Consider the following 22,557-nt stretch of genomic DNA (forward strand, 5'->3'; position numbering starts at 1 on the left):
AATTAATAAAAAATTAAGTTATAAACTATTAATAAAATAAAATAAAGTGCTGAAAAATCTTTATTTCAACTAATGTTGCTAATAACTGAGTGATATTAACAAAAGAACCTAACTATGTTTTTATAGTGTTGTGTATGTATGAGAATTGTCTGACATCTTGGACATATTTAGAGGCAAGGGGAAACGATTTAGAACATTAGCTTTCAAAAATGCTTTAACTGCAAACACATTGGAATGAAAAACAATGATTTCCATTGGCTTTAAATAGGTAATAAGAGAACATTGTGGGAGCTTTGGGGTGTTTATTATTAAGCTGTTCTTCACAACTGAACTCTTCAATATATACAATGCTGCTCGATAGAGCTTACTAATAAAGGGTCAGGAGAGATGGCACTGAGATTCCACGGCTCTGTTAAAGGGTGAACTTACGTGACAGAATCCACTTTTTTCCCCTTATTGTTCTGTTTCCTTTTCAGTGTCAGACTTTATGCTAAAGTCATTAAAGCAAGTATGTTATGAGAATGTAACACACACATAGGTGCGCACACACACAGACATGCACAAACACACACCACATATATATTGGTTTGTTTTGGCTGTTTTTCCTGACTTCACTTCCTTTACTTGGTTTCCTAGCTCTTTATGAAGTACAGAAGGCTGATGAATCATCCTGTCCTCTAGAAACAGCAAGAGTAGTGAGTCACAGCTCTGGGTTGAAAATGTGGCATTTCATTCACATACAGCATTTTAAGCCATGAGTGTCCCTTAGAAGTTAATGAAACATGTTTTGTATATTCTTTCATGAAACTTTTACTGTGCAGTTAAAAAAAGGAAATTTTTATTCTTATAGAGCATTCATAGCAATATTCCTGCCTAATGCCTGTTCCTATTTTTATATATGGGATTTTCCATTGATTTTAGAGTTACATCTGGAAGTTGGTTTTAGAAATGTATTCTTTATTCTTTTTTTTCATAATTCTACCAAAAACACTGTGTTTACTTTTCCAATTATATACAAGTATATAAAGTGATTCCATTTGGTCTATACTATGAATGACAGAAATCAAAAATAAAATGAGGACTGGAGAGATGGCATAGTAGTTAAGGTGCTTGTCTGTGAAGCCTAAGGATCCAATTTTGATTCCCCAATTTACAAGGTGGCACATATATCTGGAATTCATTTACAGTGGCCCTGGGCACATACCCATTCTTTCTCTCTCTCTCTCTCTTTCTCTCTAATTCTCTCTCATTCTCTCTTTCTCCCTCTGTCTCTTTCTCAAATAAATAAAATAATTTTTAAAGTATTCTTAAAAATAAAATGAGGGGTTTCTTTTTTATTATTAACTCAATTTTAAAGACATGAATATTTTTCCTTCATTACACTATCCATGAATGTGCCAATGTTTCCATTACTGAAGTTAAGAGTGAGATGGAAATAAAAAGCAAAGGGAACTAACCAGATTTTATATAATTATTTTCCTTTCTCACCTGACAATATAATTATTGCATTGGAAAACTAATTTACAACCATCAAGATCAATTTGGCTTGATATCAATCAAATTAATGAGTAGATAATTAATTGATTCTTTTAACAAATAATTTTATTTACAGAGAAAAGAGTGGGGAAAAAAAGAGCCACAATTTCCTTTCATCACAAGGATGGACATACAAGGACCTCTTGCCATATGAACTCCAGACACATACATTACTTTGTGGGTACTAGGGAAACAAATGCAAGTATGCCGGCTCTGTAAGCAAGTACCTTAACCACTGCACAATCTCTCCAGCCCATCATCAATTCTAATTTTCAACACATACATGGAGGAGGTTCCAAAATACTGATTGACATTTTCTCAAGTATTCAGATTATATGACTTTTCTACTTAAAGGATGGTGTCATTGAGAGATCAGAGTATGCTTTAACTATTGACAATATTGGAAATGTATTTTCTTTGAGGTTTGTTTCGTTGTTGCTTTGATTTTGGTTGTTCAAGGTACAGTCTCACTCTAGCCCAGGCTGACCTGAAATTCACTATGTTCTCTCAGGTGGCCTTGAACTCACAACAATCCTCCTACCTCTGCCTCCTAGGTACTGGGATTAAAGGCGTGAGCCACCACACTCAAGTTTATTTATTTTATTTTATTTTTGAGATGGGTCTTACTTTCAATCTTAGGCTTGCCTGGTATTTATATGTAGCTCAAGCTGGCTTTTAAATCATAACAATTCCTCTGCCTCAGCCTTCCTGCTGAAATTACAGGTGTGAGCCATCATTTCTAGTCTATCCATCAATAGACTAGAATTACCAGGGGGATCTACAGGGAAAAGAACAACACACTAAATACCGTGAGATAAGTCACACTTGTGCATGGTTCAGAGGAAAATCAGGTACTGTGTGGTAAGGTTTGGTGAAGAATAAAAGTGAGTCACTATTGAGTTTCCTGGAATAGATTTCCCTTCCTTAAATCAAGTGGGAAATTTCTTATGATACCTGTTCTGTGATCATTGTTAATCCTTGTGATTTACAGTTCTGGTTCCTTGTCTCATTGTCCAACTGTTCTATAATGTTAAGGGCCTAAGTTAACATGAACTGCAATTCTATTAAAAATTAATGCGAATAGTTCTTCATCTAACATCAAGATGTTATATAGAATGTCATTATGATCAGATTTTTTGATCCATTCTGGAGTTTAATTTCTTTCATATTTCTTATTTATACACGGCCATATAATGTCTTTATTTGAGTGTCAAAAACATTAATGGTATAATATAAACAGAAAATTACTCACCAGAGCATAAATCTAAAATTTACAATGAATTGATTCCTCAGTTATCACAGGAATCTTAGTGGGTCAGCACTCTTGGTAATATTACTCCCACATGCAAACAGATAAACAATTCCAGAGAAGTGAAATGTGCACCCAAGATCACATAGTATGTGGAGGAGCTGAAATTCAATCTTGAGGCCCTGTGTTCCCTTTTCTGCTTTAGTTCTATAATCTATGTGGGGTTTTTAAATTCTATAATCTACTTAAGTTAAAAATGTGACAATAATTTCATGAGGACTGGGGCAGGTAGCACTACAGACTTGAAACTGTTGAATTCTAACAGAGGGAAGGGGAGACAGGAGAGAAAAATCTAGCTTTCCTCTTCATTTCCTTTAGGCTGTCAGCTGAGTTGGTTTAGTGAGTAGTTTTGCAAGACTTGTTTCATTTTGGTTTTGGACAGAACTGAGCGTTGTACTTCAAACAAAAGGCAGCCAGTTACTAACTTCTGGTTGCTAGGTGTGGCCTCAGTTCATCTCCTATAAAATCAGGAGCCCAACCCTCAGCTTCCAGACTGAAACCTTCAGAGGACAGACAACCTCTCTTTAGTTCCTTGGAAGAAGGTAAAGTTTTTGTTGTTGTTGTTGTTGGTGGTGGTGGTGGTGGTGGTATTTTAAGTAAGCTTTTTTTTTCATTTAAGCTACTTTTGATTGTTTTGGAAACTTACAAAATGATTAAAAACACTTGGATTTGCTTTGGGCTTTTAAAAAAGTTTTGAGATCTTAAATGGTGTAGTGCCTATAGATTTTATGACTAACTGTATTTAACTGCGTTTGGTAAGGTTTCATTTAAAATTACAATGGGTATTTATCTTTTAAAAATCACAACTTGAATCTTTTATTGTTTTCTTCTTAACTAAGAAATGTAACTTCCAAAGTATGGTGAGTTTACTTCTTTGCTATGTTGTTACCAAGGAAAAGAAGGAAAGAATGTACTTGTCCCCTGGTAATCTTAAAGGAATGTGTGTTTTCTTTACTCCTCCTAGGAACATGTGAATCCAGAGCTGTGGGCTTTACAAATGTATCCTGCTGGGGGAGGGATACTTGTGGAGGGTCCAGAGAAAAAGAATCGGCATATCAGAATGATTTAAGAAGAACAAGACTTTCATAACTGATTTTTCTCTTTTATAAGGGAAACTAAACAGCCTCTGCCCTGGCAATAGTACTTGTGCCTTTTTTAATTAGCGTTTTGAAATTAATGTTATGTTTACTCATATAATTTAAGAAGGTCCGTTTGTTACTCATTTCATTTAAACAGGGAGTGGCCACATTCTTTTTCCTGTAATCTCTGTGTCATAGACAGGCTTTTCCAGTGCTGGTTTGAAAACCTAAGGGGAAAGGAAATATTTCCTGGGTGGTGTCAGATAAATTATCCCATGGAATGCCACAACCATTCCACTTAATAGCGTTTTGATTGTTGAATGAGGTAAGGACAAAGCCTCCTTAGGAAGGCAAAAAGTCAATATAGAGTTTTACAGTGCTGGATGTATTTGCAAAAGTGAGAGGTTAAATATCATTACCACATCATTGGCTAGTCTTTATGGCAAGTGACCCTTCGAGGATTTTTCTCTTAGTTCAGTTTAAATGCTAATTAAATGCCTTAATTTTTAGTTTAATGTGAGTTAATTAAGAAAGATATGCTCCTTTTTCCCATGGTTATGCCTAAAATTATGTTTGAACTTTGAGAAATCAATGCTCTTCTCAGTCCTGAGGAATGTTTTGTAGCTGCAGACAAGGCATATTTCAAATGACTCAAATGTGGTAAAATGCTGGCTTCTCAATTCTGAAATGGCTTCCTTCTCAGTAGTAAAGTTACTATCCTTGCCCCAGGCTCAGTCTTATCTGGCAGATACCCAATATTTGCCTGATGTTGACATAATTATAATAATGTTATTAACAAACTAGGTAGATATCAGCACTTAGCCTCAATCAAAACGTGTGAAGATTGATTTTCATATGTAATATTAGCTCACTGAGACTATTGCTCTTATGTCCCTAAAATTCTATTAATTTGTTACATTTAGAAAATGAGAGTGAAACCACAGGACCTATTAATTTTTAATGACCAACCATAAACAATTTTGAAGTTAACAATTTCCTTTGCTTTGAAAATTTAGGTTTTTCAGGAAGATAGCTGATCAAATTGTTTAATATCTTCCCTTCTTTATGTTAATTTTTAGACCTCTATTTATAAATGGGAAATTTTAAGATTGATTTTTCAGAGTTATAATGTCTCTTAGCTATGATTTGTTCAAAAACTTCAGATCAGATTTTCACTTAAAGAGAAATAAAGCAAGGCCCATAATACCTCAGTTCTTTCTTCCATTCCTATACTTATAGGTGGAAGATGTCTGTTAAATTAAAGTGTTTCCCAAAAAATCCTATTTGTGAGCTTAGTGATGCATATAAACACAGTAAACATCTGAGTCTTTGACCTGGACTGGGCATGTATAATGGGCTGTCAGAGTCCTTATATACTGCTGCTGGAGACAAAGACATATAAATAGAATGAGATAGTGCAGAATAGTGAGACCATTGGAGGGTTAAAGGCAAGATGCCTTGGAAGGAAACCCAGTGTAATTCTGTGGGCTGAGTGATCGCTTCTTGGTGGGGTAAGGAGTCTTTGATGTTAAGTCCTCACTAAGATTGTTGGACTAAAAATATGGTATTTCAAGGAAGAAAGAGCTTTCCAGGCAACAAAATCTCCTTAACCAAAATCCTAAACAAAACATCCATGGCTGGTTTTTGAAGATTTTGAGTCTTCAAAATCATGTCATTTTATAGACTAATTATCTCTTCTCCATATGAGTAGGTGTGGGACTTATGAAATATAAATTCAAGGAACAATTGTGAATAAGGGAAAAAATTTAAAAAAAAACTCTCTAGAGCTGCAGAGAAACTTGCTATAGTCTCCATAGGTTTATTGCTAATTAATTTGATTTTCAAGTATAAACTATTAAAATAATATTGATTTTATCCTTGTCTCCTGAGTCTCTAATTTAAAAGAATATGTAAGATTTTGTATTCAGAAGGCACAAATTTCTTTGTGCTTTACAATTAATATAGAAATATCAGTGTCATAACCAGGAAGGTACCACAAACCACAGAGTTCAACTTCCTCTCTTACAAATACTAGAAGTAACCTTTCATGAATCTCAGAAAGAAAAATGAACACGGCTGTCTTAGGACAAATATTCACAATAAATGCCAATCATATAAAGCTACCCATTTACAATTATGGGAATTTCCAATTGTGATGTCTCACATCTTTAATCCCAGTACCTGGGAGGCACAGGAAGGAGGATCATCCTAAATTCAAAGCCATTCTGAGGCTACATAGTGAATTTTAGGTCAGCCTGGGTTACAGCAGGTCCTTACCTTAAAAAAGAAAATAAACAAACAAACAAAACAAAAATCTACCGGGGTGTAGTAGTGCAAGCCTTTGATCTCAACACTTACTTAGAAGGCTGAGTTGAGGCTAGTCTGGTGCTACAGAGTGAATTCCAGATCAGCCTGGGTCAGAGTAAGACCCTGATTTAAAAACAAAGAAGGAATCTATATATTTAATTCACTGAAATTGGCATAAAAATGCAAATTTTCCAAAAGATTATTTGTCACAAGAAATGTAAAACACTATTAACATTCATATAGGTCACTCTAGGTATAGGCCAAGTTTTCAAATTATCTGGTGCTGCTCCTTGGGATGAACTTGGCTTTAGAGCTCAGTAGTAGCTAGTTGAAGTATTTGTTAAATTAAAATAAGATAGTAGAGTAGGCTGTTAAAAACTTAGTTATGTTTCAAACATTACAATAAAAAAGGGAAAAGAAAACTTTTTGTGAGCTCATAGGATCTAGGATTAAGCTTGTTTCCACACAGCACAGGACAAATGTGTCAGCAATAAAATCTGCATACAATATTCTCCTCCTGGTATCTATGTGATGTTAACTTTGGCATTTAAGCAGCAGGTGATAGTGAAATCTTTTCTACTGTACAGAAATCTCTTTTCTTTCTTTCTGCTTTTTTGTTTTAAGCAGGGTCTTGCACTCTAGCCCAGGCTGACCTGAAATTCACTATATAGTCTCAGGGTGGACTCAAACTCACAGCAATCCACCTATCTCTGCCTCCCGAGTGCTGGGATTAAGCACCACCACTCCGGCTTCAGATATTTCTTACATCCTAAAATAAGACTGTGTCTTTAAGCTTTGCTAAGAGCTAGAGGATATGGCTGGCTTCAGAGTCCATCTTCCTGTATTGACTTTAAGCATGGCTCTATTCTAGATGTTTTTGTAGACTATGCTTCTCAGCCATAAGAATACTTCAGACAGAGGCTCCTGGGAGTCAGCACTTCCCATGAAAGTTCCCTTAGCCTTTGTGCTTCCACATCTGCGCTCTCACACGGAGAGCACATGCTAGCAATGGTGGCATTTAAAGGTTTTGCACACTTGGTGCTCAGAATATGGTGGGTGGTCTGTAACTTTAGACAAGTGAAGTACATCAGCAGCTGTTCTCTTCAGACCACAGGCTTACTGTTGGACATCATTTGATCCCTAGAAGCTTGGAGACATTATACCAAAAAAGACTCCAGTTTAGGAGAGGATACTATGGTGATCTTTTAGAATAAGTCTATTTTTTTTTAAGATGCTCATACATGTTCCTGGGTCTAATCCTAACAGGTAAGGACAAGTCAATTCTAATTCTGGACCTTATATGTGTTAGAGGAATGTTTGTTAATGTTGAGTTTCTTGTATAAAAGCATCTACTCATTTTCTTTCCAGAAACTTCTTTAAAATGGCAATGGTATCAGAATTCCTCAAGCAGGCCTGGTTCATTGACAATCAAGAACAGGAATATGTTGTAAGTAGTGACAATAAAATGATTTAGTTACAATAGAAATCCACATGATGGAATAAGCATTAATTTATTTCTCTCTCATGTATAGCAATCTGTGAAATCATCTAAAGGTGGCCCTGGGTCAGCAGTGAGCCCCTATCCCAGCTTCAATCCATCCTCAGATGTTGAAGCTTTGCACAAAGCTATAACAGTCAAAGGTGAGTGTGCCTGTGTAAAAGTCTCCTCCTCACTTCAGATCAGCTGTTTGAATAGCTATTGGAATCACACCTGAATGATGTATTTTCATTAGAAAATAAAAAGGCTGAGCTGCACATAATGGCACATGCCTGTAACCCCAGGACTGAGGCTAAAGCAGCAAGATTGCTACATTGAGAATACATAGTAAGACTGTTTAAAAAACTGAAAATCATTTTTTTCAGTACGTAGGAAATTTTGGTCAATGATGAAATATCTGCTACTGCAACTCAGTATCCAAACAAGCTTGCTTCTGGTATAAACTGATACTGAAACCAAAAATCTCTCTTCACACTCAGGGTTTGAACTCAGATGAAGCTCTGTGACACTGAGGTCTGAGAATATTTGATTGGCTCTTCATTTCCCAGTTGAATGAAATGCCCCCCCCCATGTGTTGCAGCTTGAGAAGCAGAGCTCTTTTCATCTGATACAAAAGTCATAATCTAACTTTGTAATAAGCTCCAAGAGACAATCTTAATAATGGATTATTTATATCAAGTTTTCATGATTAAGAAAACTGATATTAAAGCCAGGGCATCCTTTATTTCCAGGTGTGGATGAAGCAACCATCATTGATATTTTAACCAAGAGAAACAATGCCCAGCGTCAGCAGATCAAGGCTGCATACCTCCAGGAGAAAGGCAAGGTGAGTAAGAAGGGTGGACTAAGGCTTCAGATTTGGGCATACGAATGTTTACACATGAGTTCTGAAGCATAGCTCCCTTACTTAGTCTATCAGCTTCTAAACACTGTGCTCCTGTCATTTGTGATTGTAATTGAATCAACTCTAATAAACCTACTGTGTTCATACAAGAGCCATCTTGGAGAAGTTTTTTTTGACAGGGGAGCTGTGTTATCAACTCGAGCATAATGAATATCAAAATTACTATGGGAAGCAAAGAATTTTTCTGATTGAAATTATTTTCTGATAAAACTAAAACTGTTTAATACAGACATCTAAAGTTCGCATGTTAATTTTTGTTAGAAATGAATTTTATATCTTTTGCAACAAATATGGGTAGCTTTTTCACATTAGTGCAGTTAAGAAAGTATGAAATCTCAGTTTTATTATAGTGCCAGTTAGCTCAATGGAATCTTCAAACCTTTGAAAGTTTGATAAATTTGTATTAAAGTATTCTTAGCAAAGTATTCTTAATGTTATTTGGTGACAAATGACTTCCTGTATTTTAAGCTTTATAATTTGCTACATAAAATATTGAGAATCCCACACGTTAAGGACTTGCAAGTATATTCATCAAATTTCATCTAAATCCACTAATTTTAAAGGATTAAGATAGGATGCTTACACATCTAATATGCTATTAGCACAAAGACAATGAATTGTAAAATGTGATTGGGTTAGGGATCTCCAGTTGTGACCTAAGGTTAGCTAATGCTACCTTGTTATGCCACCTAGCAAGCAACTCATAAGATAGTCTCATTATCATTTTTTTTGACAGCCCCTGGATGAAGCTCTGAAAAAAGCCCTTACAGGTCACTTGGAGGAAGTTGTTTTAGCTCTGCTAAAATCTCCAGCTCAGTTTGACGCAGATGAACTGCGTGCTGCCATGAAGGTAAATGAACTGATTTGGCAAAGTCCTTTTCTTTCCTTCCTTCCTTCCTTCCTTCCTTCCTTCCTTCCTTCCTTCCTTCCTTCCTTCCTTCCTTCCTTCCTTCCTTCCTTCTGTTTTTGTTATTTTTTTTTCATGAGAGAGAGAGAGAGAGAGAGAGAGAGAGAGGGAAAGAAGTGACATTCCAGGGCCTCCAGCCATTGCAATCAAACTCCAGATGCATGAGCCACCTTGTGTGCATGCGTGACTTTGCGCTTGCATCACTTTGTGTTCCTGGCTTATATGTGATCTGGAGAGTCAAACATGAGTTCTTAGGCTTCACTGGCAAGTGCCTTAACTATTAAGCCATCTCCTCAGCCTGGAAGTCCCTTTCTTTGTAAACATTGTACAGTGAAAGTTTGTTTGTCATTGTTGCCATATCATCATTTAGTGTAGTGTTTATTAATCAGTCAGATTTCAGTGAATAAGTAAATTACTAATTCAATGCATCAATTAATAGATAGATGCAACAATAAATAAATATCAACACATGTATTCTTCATTCAATTTCACTGTATGAGTCAAATATCTGTATTTTTAACATCCTTAAATACTGAAAATGAGCCCACTTTGTTTTAGTGTAATGTAATAAACACAGATCACATGCTTATCAATTATTATGGTCAAAGGGCTGGAGAGATGGCTTAGCAGTTAAGTCACTTGCCTGCAAAGCCAAAGGACCCAGGTTCGATTCCTCAGGACACATCTAAGCTGCCTCGGCCAGCGGGGAGTTGAACAAGGACTCGGGGAGAAGCTAACCTGAACGGGGGAGGCAAACAGACACAAGAAGGAGACCAAGCTAGGTATTTGTCAAGGTCTCGAAGTTTATTTTTTACACGTAGGTTTTTTTATAGGGTTGTAGGGGGAAGGAGTCATAATCAGGCCGGAGATCACAGAGTTACTGGTTAAATGCAATTTCTTTGTTTCTTCATCAATTACGGGCAGCACCAGGAGAGGCTATCACCCAGGCGTAACGGCTCCTTCATTTCTGGTAAAAGATCATTAGATGAGGAAATAGAAACTTAACTTGCTATATCGTGGTTTCTGTCAACATGGCCAAGGTTTGGTTCATAGCTCCCAACACTAAGCCAGATGCACAAGGGGGCAGACACATCTGGAGTTCATTTGCAGTGGCTGGAGATCCTGGCATACCCACCCTCCCATTCTCTCTCTTTCTCTCTCTCCCTGCCTATTTCTCTATTTGTCTCGCTCAAATAAATAAAAAGTATATATATTTTAAAAACATATATTGATCAAAATTGACAAATTCTAAGAAATTTTATGAGAAAATTAATTGGATCTTTTGAATAAAAATATTTATACTTTTTTTTTCTTTCACTACAGGGACTTGGAACTGATGAAGATACTCTGATTGAGATTCTTGTGTCAAGAACAAACAAAGAAATCAGAGAAATTAACAGAGTTTACAGTGAGGGTAAGTTTTCATATCCAACAGACCAAGTGACTTAGTGGGATAGATGAACACTCTTAAAATAGACTTTAGATTTTAATTATAAAATTATAAAGATGCATAAAGTCTTTATAAAAGACTTTATAAGGTCTATGTTTCAAAATATTCTTTTATTGGCTGGACAGTTTCACTGAATGTACACACTATTGCCTACCAACACTCATGTATAGGAAACCAAGGAACTCATATCCTAACCCTCACAGAGCTTATACTTTAACATAAAATGCCCATCTAGAACTAATGAGAAAGATTGTTATAATAAAATTTTCATTTCAAAATATTGAATTTAAAGAAGTTTCTAAATATGTTTTTTATTTTTCTAAGATTATTACATAAAATTATCCTACATATTTGAAAAGAATCTATAAAAAAGAATGAGTATTAATGAACAAATATTTTGCATTGATGTTTGATAAGGTAAAAGAATAAGCATGTTATTCCTTTTGGGAACCTTAAATTTACCATTATAAGTGCAAGGATGAAAAGCTATCATAGGCTTAGTAAACCACCTCGTGAGGCCTATGATTTATGTGCTATGCCCCGTGCTTCACAGAGCACATGGTAAGGACTTCCACAGTTTCTAGTTTCTCTGAGATGATGACTTATTTGATTTTCAAACTAATATGTGTCCCTGTGAAGACTTTCTGCTTGATTTTCTTACCAAGCACCAAGACTGCAACAAAGCATGGATAGAGCACTTTAGTAAATAAATCAAAAAGAAGAAGTTTCAATCACATTTTCTACAATCTTTATTTCATAACCAAATGTTTGTCTTAAGTACATTTATTAGCAATAACAATCAGTAGGGCATAATAATGAATTTTTGTTTAACAAAATACAGCTAAAATGTAAATATTCCTGTGTCCCTATTACCAAGACATAGTCCAACACTACCTTATTAAGCTGCTCTGTTTCTTATTCAATATAAATTCTGTTATTTTTACATTAAAGCGGATTCTAAGTAATTAAGTAGGTATATGTGGATAGGGTTTAAATAAATTTACATATATGCATATCATTAAAAATTTACCAACTATGAGTTTCTTAAAATTTTAAAGTAAAGTAAAATTTTAAAGTTAAAGCTATCACTTCTACCTTTTTCTCAGTTACAATATATTGCATTTCAGAATAGTTTCTGGAAATGTATGCAAACTACTAGTTATTATTAATAAAGCTTTATCTATGAGTTTTTATTTATAGTATAATTAAAATTGGTTCCACTGAACTATAGGGAATAGATTTGATAATCTAAAGTTTTACATGTTCTTTGGGCTGGAGAGATGGCTTAGCGGTTAAGTGCTTGCCTGTGAAGCCTAAAGACCTTGGTTCGAGGCTCGATTCCCCAGGACCCACATTAGCCAGATGCACAAGGGGGCACACATGTCTGGAGTTTGTTTGCAGTGGCTAGAGGCCCTGGCGTGCCCATTCTCTCTCTCTCTGTCTATCACTCTCAAATAAATAAATAAATAAATAAAAATTTAAAAATTTTACATGTTCTAATTGCTCTCTATTCATAAAAAATGTACATTAAATATGTTCTATAAGTCATTGAAACTTTTGGCATCATAAGATATAGTATGGATATAACAGACACTGTTATTCTATTTCAGTATCTTGATTTTTCATTAGTTTACTGAAAAATCAACTATTTTTCTCACTTGCAGAGCTGAAGAGAGATCTGGCTAAAGACATCACTTCAGACACCTCTGGAGACTTCCGGAAGGCTTTGCTTTCTCTTGCTAAGGTTTAACTCCAATATTTCAAAAATAAATAAATAAATAAAACTTTGCTCTTATGAATAGTAAAAAATCCTAGCTTTGAACTTTTCCTATAACAAAATTTTAATGCATGTATATCATGTGGATTCAGTAATTCAAGTAGATAATATATCTACATCTCACTTACCTATCAGTTTTTAGAATGAAAATTTTGAGTTTGTTTTCTTAATTATTTATAAATATACACTATATAATTGATTATGGTCACCTTGCTGTTTGATAGATTAAAAATGTATTCATCTTGTTTATCATATACTTTTCACACTTTGAGCTATATCTTGTCAGCTTTTCTTCCCCACCATACCTCTCCTAGTCATTATCAATATATTCCTGCCTATGAACCAAGGTTTTACTCCTATGTGAGATAAGTGGCATTTCTCTTTTTTTTGGCTTGTTTCCTTTATTATAATGTTCTCTGGCTTCATCCATGTAGTTGCAAGTGACAAATATCCTATTCACCCTCTTTTTCTTGAAGATAATAATGGATACTGGGGCATTAAATTAATCGTATGATTGCATTCTACAGAAAAGCTTACAAAAATTAAAATATTTTTCAGGGTGACCGAAGTGAGAATTATAGTGTGAATGAGGATTTGGCTGATACAGATGCCAGGGTAAGCACTGACTGAGAAATACACCCAGAGACTTTCTTCCTACCTTCAGTGGTGTCATCATTCAATGTTCTTCATGTGAAAAAAAAAAAAGTCAGATCCTGTGAGAGGCCAGTGGTTCTTTGACATTCCTTAAATGAGAATATAAGAATACAATTTCCTGTAGCCTAAGAGTGAAAAATATAGTCTTTAAATTTCTGGTTTATGTCTTTATAAATGTAGAGGACTGAAATAAAAAACAATGTGTGTTTGATATGCTTTTTCAAGAGCCATTTTCTTGAGAAAACTCTGATTTCTTATTCTAACTAGCATAAGAAAGATAATGCATGAATATACATACATATACATATATATATATATATATATATATATATACATGTATACACACACACACATATATATATATATGTATACACACACACACACACACACATATATATATACACACACACACACACACACACACACACACACACACACACCCTGAAACAAGGTCTTGGTATCTAATCCAGGCTGGTTCAAACTTCAAATCTTCTTACTTTAGTCTCCCAAATGCTGGGATTGCAGGATGTATCATTATGTCTAGATTGGAAATAAAATCAATATTGAGTAAAATTAAAAGAGTAAACACATTGAATAATCTTTTAATGATGATTATTGGAATAAAGTTTAAATATGAAAAAATTTTAGTAATAATCTATGGCTCCTGAGTGCTCAGATTATATTATAAAATGGTATTACAATGATGTAATTTATATAAATTATAATATCTAACATGGTAATTTCAGGTGAGATCAGGCATGCTCAGGGTGGTAGGGCTACAGATAGACATGGTAATTTCAAATATATTACTGTACATATTTTTGGTGAAGTTGTCAACATTTTAAAACATTGGCAACTTTAGAAAAATGGGGCATTTTAGGACCTAGAATTTATATCTCAAAAATGCAAATCCCAGCTGGACATGGTGGTGCACGCCTTTAATCCCAGCACTTGGGAAGCAGAGGTAGGAGGATCTCCATGAGTTCAAGGTCACCTGTAAATTCAAGGTCACCCAGAAATTATATAGTGAATTCCAAGTCAGCCTGAGCTAGAGTGAGACCCTACCTTGAAAAACCAAAAGAAAGAAAATCCCTGTAAATCATATTATGTTTTCTTCACAGAATATTATTTGCTATATCAATTCTTCATAAATATTCAGTAAAATAGTAGGGTATTTTCCACCTCCATTTACTTATTGATTATATAAATTTTATACTTCAGAGTTAAGAGATATACCTCTAGAATTACTGTTGTCATTTACAAAGGAAGAAAAATTGTGATTTAGTAAAATTCAGTAATTTGTCTAAAATTATGCTACTTTTAAATTTCAGAATTAAAATTTGGATTCAAAAATATAGCATCAGAATCCAAAACATATAATAGCAAATAACTGTTTATTTAGAAAACTGCATGCTATTCACTGTAGTTAAATTATTAACTTATTGTTATCACCTCTTGCTGATAACTTCTTTAAATAATAAGTAATAAAATGTATGTTTTTGGTAGTCCCTTGGAGTTGTCTTAGGACAAAGCATAATTTAAGGCAATTTAATTAATTAAACATATATTTTGAAAACATCTACTCAATTTACAGTGTTGGAAAATCTCCTTGAGATACTGTGAAGTTACTTGGCAAATAAAAGAAGCCTCTTGTCTTTAGTACTACCTACTTTGTGTTAAGTACAAAGCTGCCACAGTCTGAGAAGATCCCACAGCCTGTGCATATATACTTGCAGCAAATAGTGAAGTGTTTACTTGCTGATTCTTGACAGGCCCTATATGAGGCAGGAGAAAGAAGAAAGGGGACAGATGTGAATGTGTTCAATACAATTCTGACCACTAGAAGTTACCCTCATCTGCGCAGAGGTAACCAGAATGATTTTCCTGTAACATGTTTATGAAAGATGGAATTGTTTTCTTTATTGAGACAAATAGAAGGCAGTCTTAGTCAGTGTTCCTTACATGTCAGATGGGTATAGCAGTGTTGACCCATTATTGCTCTAAGTCTCTTTGTCCAACTTTGTACAACCACCAGTTCATAACATTGCAAACCCATCTGTAACAATGGTATATGAAATGTCATTTCTCTACTTTTCTATTTATAGTCTTTCAATGTTTTAGGGCAGGTATTATTACAAAAGGCATATATAAAATAGAAAATAATTCAAATTTCAATAAATAAAGCAAACTAATACAAACAAACAAAAAATCCTTCTGGGCTAAATAAAGAATAGACTAGGTCAATATTCCATAAATGAAAAAAAAAACAATATACATAATTATTTCCTTTGGCACAAGACTGAGATCTGTGTTTTTTGGAAGACAATATATAATGGCAACCAAAGTTTATTATCTTATCTCTAATGATAAATAAGGAACATTTGTGTGACTGGTTGGTAGACAGGATGAACTCTTGCCTTGGCTGGCAACAGTATTGTCGTGAGTGGTAAATTTGTCAATCACATCCATTTCTAATACTGTTAGCACTTTGCAAACATGTTCACAAAATGTACTGGAATACCAAAATAGTCATATGAGCCACATTCCTAGGAGAAGATGAAATAGTCACAAAATGTTCAGTCATGTTAACACTTTCAAACACTGTGATTAAAGTTCAGGGGTCTTAAGGAGTGTCCCTATTTTGCTAAAATTTGAAAAATCAATACTAGGATGCTTTGTACCTAACTTACTTTAAAAGACATATTTTATTTATTTATTTATGAGAGCGAGAGAGAGAATGGGCATGCCAGGACCTCTAGCTACTGCATACGAACTCCATACACTTGTGCCCCCTTGTGCATCTTGCTTGTGTGGGTCCTGGTGAATCAAACCTGGTCCTTAGGCTTTGCAGGCAAATGCCATAACTTCTAAGCCATTTCCCCAGTCCCCCAAACTTACTTTTAATTTAATATTCAGTGTTTCAGAAATATACCAAGTATAGTCAACATGATATGAACAAAGTTCTGGACCTGGAGATGAAAGGTGATATTGAGAAATGCCTCACAGCCATTGGTATGTATAGTCCTGCACTGGAAGAGTTCTCTAACCTGAATTGGTGTTTCAGTGCTGCCTTAGTAAAATCAATAAGCATAAACCTTTAGTAATGATGTATCTATATTCAGTACTCAGCTAGAAGCAATACATCAAACTGGCCAAATAGAGATGTAATAACCTTTTCAATGGTAACAGATGTTATTCCCTTTTTCAAAATGTAGAGAAGTGTAAGCAGTGCACCAGACTAGGTGCACCACTGGCCAATTCTGTGTGACCATCGAGAGCATAGGACTTAGAATTCGATAAATGTGCATTTGCATCATGGTGAACCACTACTGTTAGTTGTATGGTCTTGGATAAGTGTAGGATTCTAAATTAGCAGGTCTGAATTGGCTTCTGAATATCTAAATTTTTTGAATGTTCCCACAGATGCTCAGAAGACCAGTGGGGCTTGGAATCAATGTGGTTACATCATGCTTTGCAAACATGACCATGCCCATGACTCTGTCTGGAGCCCTTTTACCTTGCACACACTAAATCAGTAATTCTGGGTTCTAAATTTCTAACAAGCTTCTGGTGAGTACCAGAGCTATTGTCACAAATCCCAGTTTGGAAGCAAGATAAAGAAAGGACCCTGCAGACTGACATGAGCTAATGTTTTGTTTGGACGGTACTTTATACTTAACCTGTCCTGTTCTGATGCATTTAAAGCTGAAATTTTAGAAACATGAATCAAGTATTTACATGTATTAACCTCCTGGACAGAAAGAAAGTCTGTCCAACTATTGGAGTTGTGGTGGTAGATTTAATGTAGCTACGAAATATGTGAGATTAACAGAGGAAACAATACTGAAAATCCCCACATGGACAGCCATTCATTCTGTCTTCTCTAAAGCTAAATGTACCGTTTTAGGAGGGGTAGTAGAAGTCTGTTTTAAAATATTTTCCTATTTCTCTCATATGCATCTTTATTTTTTTGTAATTAATACATCTGCTGAAATTTGCATCCCTTACAGTGAAGTGTGCTACCAGCACCCCCTGTTTCTTTGCAGAGAAACTTCATCAGGCCATGAAGGTATCATTCTTCCTATATGCTTTATTAGAGAAAAAGTAATTGTATAGAAAAGGAACCCTAATATTGCTTACAAATCACATTACATATCTTTCCTTTAAAGAAAAGCATTGCTTCATTCAGTATAAGAGGTAGTACTCTGACATATTAGAATCAGATACCTTTGGTGCATTTTAGTGTAAGGATGTAAGAATATGATATGGGATGTAAGAATATGATATGCTATTAAAATATGACTGATTTGCATTTTGCTGAAAACATGAGTCACCTTGGTCTAATTTATCATGTAATGTGTTGTTTCAGTACCACATCCACACAAGTTGTGAATTATATAATTATCCACTTTACAGATTTTCTTTGTTTTTTTTTTTTTTTTAGTACAAATTCTTTCATGCCATGGATTAATAGTTGGTCTTTAACAATGCCATTTTATGGTTACAAAAGTAGAAATTGGTGTATCTGAGATGATTCACCTATTTTACTTTTTACTCTCTAGCAAGAATTGTACCGCACATGGCCCCACCACTATGATTATATTCTGAGCTCTCAAAAGAATAGTTATGAAGTAACCTTTGTGTTTTTTTTTTTTCTTCACAATTTCCAAGTAAGGAGGCCTTCAGAGAGAAACTTGGCAGAGAGAAACAGACAGACAGACAGAGAGACAGAGAGAAAACTAACTATTCAAATACTATTTGAGGCATCTGTGAAGTAAGGCACATGTTCCTTGTGTTGAACTGGTCTGACAGCACAGTACATCTAGTTGCCAAACAAGTTGTTGGCACAGTCAATGCCCCAGGCTTGCTGTTTTCTACTGTGCTACTTAGAAGAGTAATGGGGAGTGAATATCTAGTTCTATTGGAAAGAGGACATTTTTCCCCTACTCTGGAGACCATGATAACTTTGCTGTAAATTAATCTAAGATTAATTTTTAAGTGGAAATGAGCTAAGAGAGGGTGAGGAAGAAATATAAGTGGGATACAGCAAGGATGGGCTAACAGGAAGAATCAGAATTAACTCAGAATTGAGAGAATTGATCCTCCCAAGACAGCAACAATAACTAGAGTGATTATGCACCGTGGAAGTGGTTGTTTAGTTATGCAGGGCATTCAAAGCCCTGATTAGGTGTTCAGTTTGAAAGCAATTGGAGACCTCTGAAATACTTTATACAAAGGGACTAAATGTTCAGTTTGCAATTTCTGAAAAATAATCACTTTATTATTACCAGATAGTTCCTTTCTAGAAAGGACTGAATGATGGAAAGTCAGGAGATTGTAGAAACTCTTTGTACCTACTACTAACATAATTGTTGGTTTCATATTTCATTACTACTTGGCATTACATGAGTTTCTGTGTGTGTGTGTGTGGGGGGGGGGAGAGAGAGAGAGAGAGAGAGAGAGAGAGGGAGGGAGAGAGAGAGAGAGACTGACTGTTGGAGGGTAAAAGGGAGATCTCTTTAAAATCCATGTCCTTCATAATCTAACAAATCATGATTTCTCTGGACAGGGAGCTGGGACTCGTCATAAAGCATTGATCAGGATCATGGTCTCCCGTTCTGAAATCGACATGAATGAAATCAAAGTATTTTACCAGAAGTTATATAATATCTCTCTTTGTCAAGCCATTCTGGTATGTTATGACCTTCATAATGGTACCTCCACAAATGAGAGTTTATATACATACATACATACATATATATTATATATGTATATATATATATATATATAATACATATATATATGTATAATATATATATATATAAAATACAGACAATAAACCATGTTATATCCCTCCCCTCTCTTCCCTCACTTTCCCTTCATAACTCTGTTCTCCATCATATCCCCTCCCTCTCTCCATTGGTCTCTCTTTTAGTTTGATGTCATCATCTTTTTCTCCTGTTATAAGGGACCTCTGTAGGTATTGCTAGGCCCTGTGAGGTCATGGGTATCAAGGCCAATTTCTGTCCAGAAAGTTGCATTGTAAGAAGTGGTGCCCTTCATTTGGCTCTTACATTCTTTCACCCACCTCTTCTGCAATAGACCCTGAGTCTTGGAGGGTGTGGGATGTTTCAGTGCTGGACACTCCTTCATCCCTTCTTCTTAGGACTATGTTGCCTTTTGGGTCATCCCATCTGTGGTCATTGCCATCTGAAAAGAGAACTTTCTCTAACCAGAAGTGAGAGTAGCATTAATATATGAATATGAACATTAAGTATAGTGCTTTCAGGGCAATTTGATGAGAATAATATATATACTTATCCAGACAATAACAGGTTTTATACCCCTAAGGGCAATAACCTCCCCTGTCATAGGCTTTTGATTATGTTTTTAGTACCAGGCATGTATTCCCTTCCATTCAATTAGAGCGCAGTTGGTTTCCCCCAGAACAGACATGCCACTATTGCATTCATTTGGTCATTTGGCCTGTCTGGCAAAACTTGAGGCTTCCAGTGTTCATTGTTTCATCACTGATGACTTCTGTCTCCCATACAGCTGCATATAGTGCAGCTTTTTCCTGCTTCTAGTTGGCTAGTCTACAGGGAGAAGATTTTCTGCTCAGCACCAGCTTGATTGCTCAGTGACTTTGCCACTCAGGCATGTAAGTCTTCAGCAATAGGGTCTCCTCATCTTTCTCAAGGGAAACCAAAGGATTTGGCAATAGCCTATAATGTTTTGGAGGTTAAAAGCAGAAATAGTTTGCTGAAAGTGTACAATCTATATGTCAGATGACTTAAATATGTTTAGAGGAATACTTTATAAAGTAACTTTCACTTAGTTAAATCTGATATTCTCTATTGGAGAAGTAGGCACAGTTCTGAAGCAAAATCATGAATCAGTGGTTTTCTGTGAATAAATATTCTATAATATTTAACAATTTCTTCTAGAATAGACATGCAGCATAATTTAGTGTGCAATTAATATTAGTCATAGAATGAGTTTCTAAATATTAAAACTAACTTTAGATATTTTATTTGGTTCCAAAAATTTTAGTTTGTGTAGAATATTTTAAATGCATATTCAAGTTGTATCATTAGAGTGTTGAAAAAATAGATATAAAAACTCAAATACTTGAACTTGTTGAAAGATAATAATTTAGATTTATAACATTATTTGTATTTGACAATCAAAATCTACTAAGAGAAAGAAAATTATAAGCCCAAAATGTTTTCTTTGTAGTGAATGAATCAGACAGTTGGTTATGTACAATATAAAACTATTTTTTATTATGCCATAATTTCATACACAGAAAATAATTGTTATAATATAAAATGTAACTCATTCAGGGAAATTTTATTCCAATTCCTAAACATTAGTAATTTTGAACAATAGTCATATTTATCAGTTATCTGCTTTACCATACTATTTAATTAGAAGAGCAGTATTGTGATCAAAGGTCACAGATACATGAGATACTACAATGTGTGACCCAATCTAACTCTAGAAATACCATACTCCGTCTACAATAAAGTATCTGCTATTGACTACAATATTCACCATTTTAAGTGTACTCTGTTTTTTAATCCACAGGATGAAACCAAGGGAGACTATGAAAAAATCCTGGTGGCTCTCTGTGGTGGAAACTAGACATTCCTTTGATGCTCATTACCAGAAGATTTCCTAAATGTAGCTTTCATTGTGTTGTATAGGCTTCAAAAGGAAAGTTGTTCCAGTGGGGTCACACTTTAGTCAACTTTCTGAAAAATACAGCCTATAAATCATTTTTGCATCATAGATCTACACAATAGACACACAAACTTGTGCTGTAGTTATATTTACCCTAAGCTTGAAATCCCCATATACAAGTTGTTTTGATATTACCTGAGATAGATGTTTATGTAGCTGAAAATAAAATAATTTTATAAGACAGTTGGTGTGTTACTGGCTCTTCCATTGTGATTGTCTAATGTTACAAGGGACTGATACTGAATTCAAGATTATAATTATTTCATTAAACACACTTCACATGATGATTTGAAGAAAATACAGAATTTGAAAATTGACTACTTAAAATTTCATCACATGTATATATATCACAGAGAGAGATAATATCTGTGGAGGAATTCTTTTTCTTTTGGAGAAGAACCAGCATTGTAATTAGACATCTGTTGAATTTCGTGTGCCAATTTAGAGATAAAATATAAACAGCAAAATAACCTTCTTATAATTGTTTCATGGTAATTATATTTCTTAAAACCACAAAATTTTATAGAGAAATAATACTGTTTTACTTTCTTTTTATATAAATAGCAATTGTACAGGTTTAAAAAAAATTTTGTTCATTTTTATTTATTTATTTGAGTGTGACAGAGAGAGAAAGAGACACAGAGAGAGAGAGAGAGAGAGAGAATGGGAGTGCCAGGATTTCCAGCCACTGCTAACGAATTCCAGATGCATGCACCCCCTTGTGCATCTGGCTAACATGGGTCCTGGGGAATCGAGCCTCAAACCGGGGTCCTTCGGCTTCACAGGCAAGCACTTAACCGCTAAGCCATATCTCCAGCCCTGTACAGGATTTTTTGTTTGTTTGCTTTGCTGTTTTTTTGATCTTCCTCAGAAAGCTGCACAAACTGTTTGTCATTTGGGTCCTTTTTTGGGTCATTCTGAGATGAATTTGAATATTCTAGAGAATATATAATTAGTTCATATTTTATGTCTATGTGCAGCTTTCTTTTCATTCTCTTAATATGATTTTCCATGCAACAAAAGTTTTATTTTTAATGTGTTATAATTTATTATCATTTCTTTTATGTATTTTGTTTTCATATCACACATATAAACACTTCACCTATTGATATTCCCTCCAAAAAATCTTTCTACCAATGTTCTACTAAAATTTTGTAGTTTTTATATATTACATGTTAATTTTGATTCTCCTACCCCATCACCTTTGTCCTTTTTATCCCTTTTGTATTCCCATTTTCTGTTTGGATTTCATGTGTGTCCTTTAGCCCTAAGTCATGATTTCTTTTTACCATGTCTTGGTCACCTTCCTAGCTTTATAGTCTTTACCTATGTTTATCACTATGTAGCTGTAATATAAATATTATAAGTTAGAATCCATATATGAAAGAGA

General features: G+C 34.8%; 1 protein-coding gene across 1 annotated transcript; it reads left to right on the forward strand.

Annotated features, from left to right (window-relative positions):
• The first annotated feature begins 3,194 nt into the window (after positions 1-3,194).
• On the forward strand, positions 3,195-21,350 carry Anxa1 (annexin A1). The gene is made up of 13 exons (XM_004653104.2): positions 3,195-3,387; positions 7,600-7,678; positions 7,764-7,872; positions 8,461-8,555; positions 9,370-9,483; positions 10,864-10,954; positions 12,655-12,734; positions 13,326-13,382; positions 15,194-15,287; positions 16,338-16,433; positions 17,432-17,490; positions 18,991-19,113; positions 21,012-21,350. Exons 2-13 carry the CDS (start codon positions 7,613-7,615, stop codon positions 21,066-21,068), a joined length of 1,041 nt encoding a protein of 346 aa, XP_004653161.2. The 5' UTR covers positions 3,195-3,387; positions 7,600-7,612; the 3' UTR covers positions 21,069-21,350.
• The last annotated feature ends 1,207 nt before the right edge of the window (positions 21,351-22,557 follow it).

The sequence above is a fragment of the Jaculus jaculus genome, chromosome 1, assembly GCF_020740685.1.
Source record: "Jaculus jaculus isolate mJacJac1 chromosome 1, mJacJac1.mat.Y.cur, whole genome shotgun sequence".
Taxonomy (NCBI): domain Eukaryota; kingdom Metazoa; phylum Chordata; class Mammalia; order Rodentia; family Dipodidae; genus Jaculus; species Jaculus jaculus.

Coding starts and splice junctions, on each gene's coding strand:
- Anxa1 (XM_004653104.2), top strand. CDS start 7,613: ATGGCAATGGTATCAGAATTCCTCAAGCAGGCCTGGTTCATTGACAAT. Junction 12,735..13,325: donor CTTTGCTTTCTCTTGCTAAG/GTTTAACTCCAA, acceptor AATATTTTTCAG/GGTGACCGAAGTGAGAATTA. Junction 13,383..15,193: donor TGGCTGATACAGATGCCAGG/GTAAGCACTGAC, acceptor GATTCTTGACAG/GCCCTATATGAGGCAGGAGA.